This window comes from Sorex araneus, chromosome 2 (assembly GCF_027595985.1).
Source record: "Sorex araneus isolate mSorAra2 chromosome 2, mSorAra2.pri, whole genome shotgun sequence".
Taxonomy (NCBI): Eukaryota; Metazoa; Chordata; class Mammalia; order Eulipotyphla; family Soricidae; genus Sorex; species Sorex araneus.
In genome coordinates this window covers 282079042-282088889 of record NC_073303.1, presented here as the reverse complement: position 1 = coordinate 282088889, position 9848 = coordinate 282079042, and the positions used below count along the sequence as shown (strand labels likewise).

Below are 9848 nucleotides of genomic sequence, written 5' to 3'. Positions count from 1 at the left end.
TACTCACATTAAACTCCTCCAACCCGGGGCTGGAGTGATAGCATAGCGGGTAGGGCGTTTGCCTTGCACGAGGCCGACCCGGGTTCAAATCCCAGCATCCCATATGGTCCCCTGAGCACCGCCAGGGGTGATTCCTGAGTGCAGAGCCAGGAGTAACCCCTGTGCATCGCCAGGTCTGACCCAAAAAAAAAAAAAAAAACTCCTCCAACCCTCTGAGCTGTCTCCCAATTTTTACCTCTGCCGCTATTCATTATATCCTATACAGAGATGCCTAATAGCAATCATTGTAAATCTTGAGGTGTTACACTTCCTTTAACAAGCTATAGTCTGAAGAGTAGAGCACAGGTTGCTCAGGATATTTAAACGAACACATTAAGTAAAAGCAAACGGTTTGGGGGAGGATTCAAAACAGAAGTCGGGACAACAGATTGGTAAAGTTGGACCTAGCGATCTCTTCCCATTAAACAAAAAGATTTTTTAGAATGCCTATCTATTAAATTTTGAGAAAATCAAAACTTTGTATATATCTCAAGATAACTTTTTTTTAACATTAGCATCTTAACATGCATAATTGTGTGCTTATCTTAACATACTAAGACATCAAGCAACTTTTAGCAACAAGATCAACTTAGTTTATCTTTTTAAGCTTTTGGATCACAAGAGCCATTTGTTCAGTCACGTCTGCCTCAGAACTCTTGGCAGATTCCGCCAGTATCAAGCTGGTGTTAGCTGTGGGTGCAGGTGATAAGGGAACACAATCTTAGCAAATCACTACATTTGAACCATGTTCCACTCTACACATGGAAAACGGGGATTGCATTATTAAAACCATACAATTTCTAGGTAAATTCTTTCCCACACTTTTTGGCTAAAGTATCCCAGTTTTTCTGACAATACGTTTTCACTTTATTTTTTAAATTTAGTTACTGCTTTTCAGTCACACCCAGTGACGCTCAGGCATTGCTCCTTGCTCTGTACTCAGCAATTACTCCTGACGGTGCTCAGGGGACCATACGGGACGCCAGGGATCCAACCTGAGTTGGCTGCATGCAAGGCAAACGCCCTACCCGCTGTACTATCACTCCGGCCCATGACCAATATATTTCTAAAAGTCCTTCTTTTAAACGTAAGAAATCACAGTTGGTTAATACGTTTTAACTTTTTATTAAGAAACTAAAGCAAAACAACAGAATTTCAAAAAATTAAAATACAGACTCTAATTTTAATTCTAAACAAATATGAAATCTATACCAAGAACTAAGAATCAGTTTAGCGGTTTATTTAATAAAGGGGAATGGCTAAAGTACATTCACAGTCATCGTTTCTTCTTGCTAGCCTCGGATGTGCATCCCTTTCCTTCCTGCTTCTCTCGGCAGGATTCGGAAGGACCTCTTCCTCACCTCTCGTTTTTTGGTATTGGTCTGTAACTTCAGAGCTCTAGTCTGCCTAGCTAGTTCTCTTTTCTTTTCAGCAAGTGTGCAAGGAACTGTCTTAGATGTGGGAGACATAAAGACAAGTTCCTCAGAGATCCTGGCCTAAGATGTTTTAGAGAAGGTAAGACACCAACAAATAAGTATATACAGGTGTAAAGACAGTATATTAAACAAAGACAAAATATAAAAATCGGACACCTCAAGGAAGGAGAGAATCTGTTTGGCTAGAGAAACGGGAATGCTTTGAGGAGAGCACTGCCTGAGCACGCAGTGCGCTCTCCAGAAAGCTTTCAAGGTGGTCTTCATTTCTTTTCCTCTTGGGTTTTGGGCTACATCGGTGGTGCTTAGGGCTTACTCCTGGCTCTGGACTTGGGGATCACTCCTGGCGAGGGTCTCGGGGAGTGGGAGGTGCTGAGTATTGAACAGGGTCAGTAAGCGCTTTTGCCTACTCTGGCCACAAAGTAGTCTTGTTTCTGGAAAGTAGTTTCTCAACGTTAATCTTTCCACCTCCTTACACTTTTATCCCTTTAGACTCTGACAAATTTTAAATGGTCAGAAAGTATTATAGTTTGTATTAGTGTTTCCTAAAGCAGATACCACCCCTTCCTACACCCCCAGGTTGCTGGAATGCTGTGGGGTCAGGTAGGAACAGCCTTGGGCCACCTGGAGGGAGAGGGCGTTTTCTATTTACCCTGTTCAGGAAGGCACATTTTGGAGGGGGGCGGGGGTGCTGATTTTTTTCTAAAAATAGGGTGATAGGTCAAATAAGATTTTTTGTTTGGCTTTGGGGTCACTCCTGGCATACTCCTATTGTCTGTCACTCAGGGATCACTCTGATGGTGCTCAGGAGATGATGTGGGATGCCTGGGATGGAACACGGGTCAGCCATGTGCAAGGGACACGCCCTACCTATTGGACTATCTCTCTGGCCCTTCATAGACAAATATAGGAACCTCTGGTGTATATGAAAAAAACATAATCTGGGGACCTAAATTGAAAAGTATTCTAAGACTACTATCTGGTTTAGGTCTCTTGTTATGTTTGAAACTGTCCAAGAATAAAGTATATCTAAAAGACAAGTCATTGAGAATGTCTTTAAAAACTCAATTGGGAAAACCGACTTGGTTTAAGTGCTGTATGAAATCTAGGTTTTCTTTCTTGGTGCCAGGGATCCAACCTAGGGCCTCACACATGCAAGGTGTGCCCCCACAGCTCAGCAGGTATCTCTAGCCTGGAGCTTTATCAAATCTCAATCTTGATTTACAGAAGTAAGAATGAAGAGGACAACGTCAATGGCTTAGCAGTAAAAGTGCGAAGAAAATAGCAACCATAAAATGATATATTAACTACAGAATTCTTTGTATGAAAAGTTTTAATGAACTATGAGCCACTGACGATACAGATTTTAAGCCTTAATATTTCTTTCCTATGTAAAATCAGATAATTAAAACAGACTACCTCAAGTATAACAGAAGACTGTAGTATGTATGTGTATGACCAATAGTAATGTTTGCTTAAACATCTGCATGCTTGTTAATCAGAATGCTCCCAGTGTCCCAAGCTAATAAAGCAAATTCAATGATACACTTTTTCCTCACCATAATTTCAATTGAAATATAATATATCCTACTACCCTGTCTCTCAGTAGCACTTTTTAAATCCACAGCACAAGCACTTTCTCATTTTATTTTCTTTAATTTTAATATCATTGTGAGGTAGTAAAAAAGGGAGCGAGAATTAAAAAAACATATATTTTCTAATGTTTTGCAGATGAGAAAATTTAGGGCGAATGTTAATCAGTGGTTCTCAGCCCATGAAGCCTATGAAAAACACTGGGAAATTTTTATCCCTTTGAATTCTCTGTTTCCTGTCATAACCCACACCACCTTGATTGTAGGATAGGAAACCCAAGCATCAATCTTTCTCAACACACGTTACTCCAAAGTACAACTGAGGCTGAGAAGCACTGCTTGGATGACGTATACTCAAACTCAGGTGCAACTGTCTTGTACGTAACTGCTCTCAGCACCCATGAAGAAGAAATTCTATGTCCTTGAAAAACTTTAGCCATTTGATTCCAGTAACAAATTCATCAGGTGAGTAGAGGCTTTTTATTCCCCCGATGCTCATGTGAAAACATGAACCTCCATTTCACACAATTTGCAGATGAGATAATAGGAAATTTAACTACTTAAGTAGAGCTTGTTATTAGATACTTAGGCAATTATTTGATTCTAGGTTCAATATGTAATAACCATGTGTTTCAGTTCACCATTCAGCACCTTTAAAACTATGACAAATGTTTACTGGTAAGACAAAACAAAAACTGTATGTAACTAGCTCAGAAAAATGACTGAAATTCAGGAATTGGCCATATCACAACCTGAACACAAACAAGTACTTAAAGGACTTTATGATTTTTATAATTAGCTCAATCTTTATCTTGAATCAGGGTTGGTTTTTTTTTTTTGGGGGGGGGGGGAAGGACACACCCAGCAGGGCTCAGGGGCTACTGCCAGCTCTGTGCTCGGGCAGCCTCCTGCACGAAAAGCACATACTCCAGCCCATTCAGCATCTCTCTGGGCCAAGTTCTTCTTTAATTTATTTTGGGGGGAGGGGCAGCGGAGGGAGCTTTGGCCACAATCTGCAGTGCTCAGGGGTCCATGTGGTGTCAGGTATGGTACCGGAGTCAACTGTAAGCAAAGCAAGTGACTTAGGCCCTGAACAACCTCTCTGTTAATCTTTAATTAATTTTTAACCTCCCGAGTTGTTCTACACCCCTCCAAAAAATATATCTATGTATTTTTTCTGTTGCTACAGTCTCCAAAACATTTAACACAAAATCTCACCTTATATTATTAAACATGATTTTCTAGAAGATTATCTTTTTGACATGAGTATCAAAAAAGATCTTTAACAAGGTTTACCTTTAAGGAACATACCAAATATAAATACTTGTAAACGTTTTAGGTGGCAAAAATAAATCATTGTTCATGACTGAAATCCCCTGCCTCACAGGAGTAGTGATAGTCTTAACTCTTGAGGAGCAACCCCCAAATCCCAGCCAGCTGCTTGTTGTCCCTAATTTTATTACATTTAAAACAAAATATACACAGAGCAACAACCTAAAAAGTACAAAGATTCCACTTGCCTTAGCCTATTATCATCACAAAGTTGTATCTGAAACCATACAATTTATACTTTCATACAGAAAGAGTTTGCTTCTCTTCTAACAAAAGAAAATCGTAATTCATGTATGCTGGATGATTTTAGAGAGTTATTAGTGAAATCAAGATTTATTAGTCAAAATTTCAGAAGAGGAATTAATGTTAGGCTCTTCTAAAAAGAAGCCTTCAAAATACAGCCAGCCTGAAATTCTCACATAAGGTGTTTTATATCAAGTCCCATGGGGGCAATTATCTATAATGAGATTAAGAACATTTTTTAACCTAGGTTCAGGCTGGCATGTTTCTTGAAGTCAGTAAACATTTTATTATCCCAATGAAGAGTTTGAGGCTTAGATTGTTGCATGATGTAAACAATATGAAATTAAAAAATATATAATATCTACAGCATTATAAAGTTAAAAATAAAAGGACTGTTATCAATTCTTTCCCTAAGGTCTGTGACTAACAGTTTCCATATTTGAGGCCTAGGCGAGTAAACTTTAATGTTGTCAGAAAACTTTCTCAAAAGCCAAAAATACCAAAAAAAAAAATCCAGATACAAGATTTACATTATTACTGCTATTACTATTACCAGCTATGTATATGATTAGAAATAAATTTGTCTTCCCTCAATCTTAGCCAGGATATTGAGGGATCTTTCAAATAATTTTGGAAGTTAAAAGAAAAATTCAGATTTGCAACAGTTATGGGAACTATAAGTCAAACACAATACAAAAAGAGCCAATATAACAATCTGTTCTGAAAATCCTCTTCATTAGTTATCCAATTGTCCTTAAATGTTACTCTAATTTTTTGTACCATGTAGTGATTTTAAGAAATTGAACTAGAACAAAGCAACCCCTCTGTCCCTTTTTTTTAAAACAGTTTTTTTACACACATAATATATATACAACTTTTAAAATAGCTGCACAATTTTACATCTCACTCTTAGAGAAGTGCAGTCCAGGCAGACCATGCTTCTCAATATGTTAAAAATATTAAATAAAACCCAACCAGTTTCATACTTTAGTCAAGCTGGCTGGGGAAAGGGTCTGGAGAAAAAACAGGCAGTTGTGAAACAGGATCAGTCTTTCTTCACAAACACACTACTTAAAAGCCTTGCTACTTCCTTATCTTACCTCTTTATAGCTCTCTAAAACCTCACCTTAAAAGTTGGAAATAACACACTGCTAACTTGGAGACAAAATCTGTTGCAACATGCGTATGTCAACTGCCCACTCAACCAACTGCAACCCTGAGGATTTTTCTGGCCCAGTAGAAAGAAGAAACGCTAAGATAATCTCTGCTGTAGAGTTGCTTCTCCAGTTAACAATTTCATGTGTTTTTCAGGATGTTTCTTGGGCATGCATGTATGACACTGTCACTTCATGATTCTGTTTTCCAGAAGCATTATCTCCTCCACTTTGTCTTTTGTCCCAAAAAAGCCACTGTCATCCATCCAAAGGTTTTCCAAGATACACCAGAGTCACTTCTGTGTTGCCGTATACAGCAGACACTGCTGGGTATAAGCAGGCCTTTGGAAGTCCTCTAAAGGCCACCCCCAGGAACTCATATCCACGTTCAAAAGCTAAAGTCTTATCTTCCATGTCCAAGATGACTCGAATTCTTTCTCCTATCTGTAAACAAACATCAAAAGAAGGTTAGAAGAAAACCTATCAAGGGCATAGCTAGAAGAAATACGATATAAATGATCAAGCTGAAAATATTATTAAGAACGTATATCCTAAAAGTTATTCTAGAGAAGTCAGAAGTTTTCTGATCAGGGAGAAACATCCAGAAAAACAACTATACATTAACCTCACCACAAATGGCTTATTTTATTTTTTTTAAACTTAAGACCTACATAGAATCCACATGTAACTTTAAAGTTTTAATATTCCTCTCACATAGTCCCCTATTTGTTAGTTTTCAGGTCATATCCAACTGTGATCAGGGTTTACTCCTGGCTCTGCGCTCAGGGTTGTTGTAACTAAGTAAGTGGAGGCAGAAAGTCATGACATTTGCAGCAAAAACCACAACGCTTTCTAATTATGACAGTCCTTACTAGTATTCTTTTCCTTCACAAATGCCACCAACTACCTGTTTTCTCCCTTGCCCAACTCACAAATTACCCCACCCATTGTCCATTGTTTCATGGATTTAAGAATCCCCAAATCATTACTGCTACCAGCTAACAACTAGGGACAACAAAATTTAGAAACAGAAAGTTAATGCTCTATTTGTTATTTGCCTTGTGCTACTTTGTCTGGTCCCAGATACCGAGCTGAGACCCTCACGAGGTCACGTTCGTGAATGTGAGCATCTGTCTACCCTGAGCTACACCCCCGGCCCAGGCTTGTGCTTTATTTATATAATCTCAGTTAATCCTCACATCAATCCTAGAAGTTGTCCCCATTTTACACAGGATGAAATTTAATCACATATAAGCATTCCCTGAAAAATGTGAGACTCAGCTCTACCTTCCACTGAACACCAGCATGCATACAGTAAAGGGAGCAGAAAGCAGAGCCTTGCTGGACAAACTCCGGAGAGGGCAAAGCAACTGGAAACTTAGAGATGGAACTCCAGAAGCAACGGGACTACAGGGGTAGACAAGCCCTCAAATCTGAAATTAAACTTGCATGGCCATCATATTAGAGACACAGAAGAGACTCCCAGGGTACAGGTTGAAAAAAGAACAGTAACAAAAGGCTGAAACAACAAAAGCCAAGAATGAAGGGACAGGCCACATGCTCCATGGGAGCATGATCCGCATTGAAAACTCCAGCCCGATTCCCACACTGCACGGTTGTCCGGGCCCAGCCGAGCACGGCTAGTGTGACCCAAAACCAAACAAATGCCAAACCTGAACAAAGATGGCAGCCATAGGGTGGAGGGTGGAGCACACTGGTGGAGGGATGGGTGTTGGGGAAATCTAATCATAAACAGCTTTGTAAGGGTCTACCTCACAGTGATTCAGTAAAAAAATTAAAAATAAAATTTTTAAAAAGATGTCAGATGTCAGCTGTAATATACTACAGGGGAAGATAGTTTAGACTAATAAACTAGGAGGCAGTTAAGTCTAGGGAAGTCACCTGCCTACTAGAACAAGAAAAGCAACTACATCCTTCAGGGAAAAGCAGTTTCCTTTTTGCTTTTGGATCACACGTGGCAGTGCTCAGGGTTACATCCAATCCTGGCTCTGAGCTCAAGGATCATTCTGGTGGGCTCAAGAAACTACATGGGGTGCCAGGGATCTAACCCAGGTAGGTAGTCAGGTACAAGGCAAGCACCCTACCTACTATACTATCACTCCCACCCCCCAAAAAAGCAGTTTCTTAAGAAATCATTAGTATTACATATTACTTACAATGTCAAAAATTTCAAATTTCTTTTTGCTTTCATTTTAGAGCCACTGCCAGGAGCGGTAGGGGGTTACTCCCAGCTTGGTGCTCAGGAATCAGACCCAGAGCCTCACACATATAAGGCAACTGTTTACCACCGAACCACATCTTCAGCCCACAGCGCCCACTTCTGTTTTTATTATGGGTTTTGGGGCCATATCCTGCAGGTCTTGGAATGTGTTCCTGACTATGCTCAGGGATCACTCCTGGCAGTGCTCAGGGACCACATGTAGCGCCAGGATCAAACTGGGTTGGCTGTGTTTAAGGCAAATGCCTTAATCTTACGACTGTCTCTCAGGCCCCAATTTTTTTTTTTTTTAAGTCACATCCAGCTAATGCTGAGTTATTGCTAAGGGATTACTCCTGGCTCTGCATTCAGGGATCACTCTTGGTAGTGCTCTGTGCTTGAACCCAGGTCTTCTGCACATACAGCATGCACATAAGCTCTCTCCGGCCCTGAAAGTCCAACTTTTCAATTAAAAAACATTACTGTGGGGGCTGGAGAAAAGAACAGCAGGGAAGGCCAGGCTTGGCGCTTGCCTTGCATGCCGCCCTGGGATATGAAAAGAAACCAGAAAGTGACACTCAAACATTGCAGGCCAAAATCTCAATAATGGATAACTCTGTGACTCTGTAATTCACGTGATTCAATTTTTTAAAAAACTTTGAAAGTCACATGTGAAAGTCACATGGGGGCAGGGGAGGAGCCATCAACAGACACTAACTCCAAATGGAGTGACATCAGGGGTTCCCCAACTTCCCTTGTATAGCTTCTCTTCTGAGGCTACTACCACACCCTATTCATTCCAGAGCGCGCCCAGGGGAGCTACCTCAAAATAGTAGTGTAAGTAAGCTGAATGGTTGTGATCAGTATAAGAAAAAATAGATTTGGGGTCTAATGTCATTTCATGATACTGAATGGCTCAAGTCAAAGGTCATTTCATGGTGATGGCAGCAATAGGACGAGAGGGTGCTCTTGGGAAGGTGGGTGGCACCGGCCCCACCTGCCGCCAGGATGTGATCCCGAGGGGGGCCACACGTGTGTGCAACCTCTCTGCAGCTGCACAAAAATGACTCCAGACGCCAGCTAAATTTTTCGGCATGGGCAGCTCCTCGCAGAATGTCTCCAGACTGAGAACTAAGCCGCGGCCTCATGCCCACCCAGGAGGGGAAAGGTATTTCTCTCTCTCTCGCCTCTTCCTTGCCAGGGGTAAAGGGCGTGGTGACCACCATATTATGACAACCACTGATGGGGTTTACAAGCTTGCAATGATCCAATATCTGGAAGAAATCTCCCTGGACTTAGTTGCTAAAGCACAGAAATCCAAGACCTCATATCTCTTCACAACAGGTCTGACTCTAGTGGGGTACTCCTAACAATAATAGTGAGGTTTGTGCTGAAATATTGAATGTAACCAAAGTAAATAGAAAGTAAAGTGAAATTTATCAGTTACAAAGGGGGGGGGGGGCGCGGGGCGGAGGATGGGAGGTGTACTGTGTTTTTTTTTTTTTCTTTTTTTGGGTGGTGGGATATGGGCACTGGTGAAGGGATGGTTGTTTCAGCATTGTATAACTGAGACTTAAGCCTGAAAGCATTGTAATTTTCCACATGGTGATTCAATAAAATAAAACTCTTAAAAAAAAAAAAAAAGGTCATTTCATGGTGATGAGTTTATCAGAACAGGAAGATACAACAATTATGTTATTTACCTAATAACAGAACTCCGAAACACATTAAGCAAAAATGAACACAAAAGAAGAAATAAAGTAGCAAACGTATATTTTAAGATTTTAACTCTCCTCTCAGGTAATAGAAAGGTAGAGGAGGAAAGTACAGACATGAA

The 9848-nt window shown here is 40.4% G+C and overlaps 1 protein-coding gene across 1 annotated transcript in view; it reads right to left on the bottom strand.

Annotated features, from left to right (window-relative positions):
- Nucleotides 1-1148: 1148 nt before the first annotated feature.
- The window catches only part of FBXO45 (F-box protein 45), a 20632-nt gene continuing 11932 nt past the window's right edge, over nucleotides 1149-9848 (bottom strand). Inside the window, exon 3 of the mRNA XM_012936189.2 lies at nucleotides 1149-6237. Within this exon, the coding sequence (XP_012791643.2) occupies nucleotides 6052-6237 (186 nt within the window). The 3' untranslated portion in view covers nucleotides 1149-6051. The remainder of the gene's footprint in view (nucleotides 6238-9848) is intronic.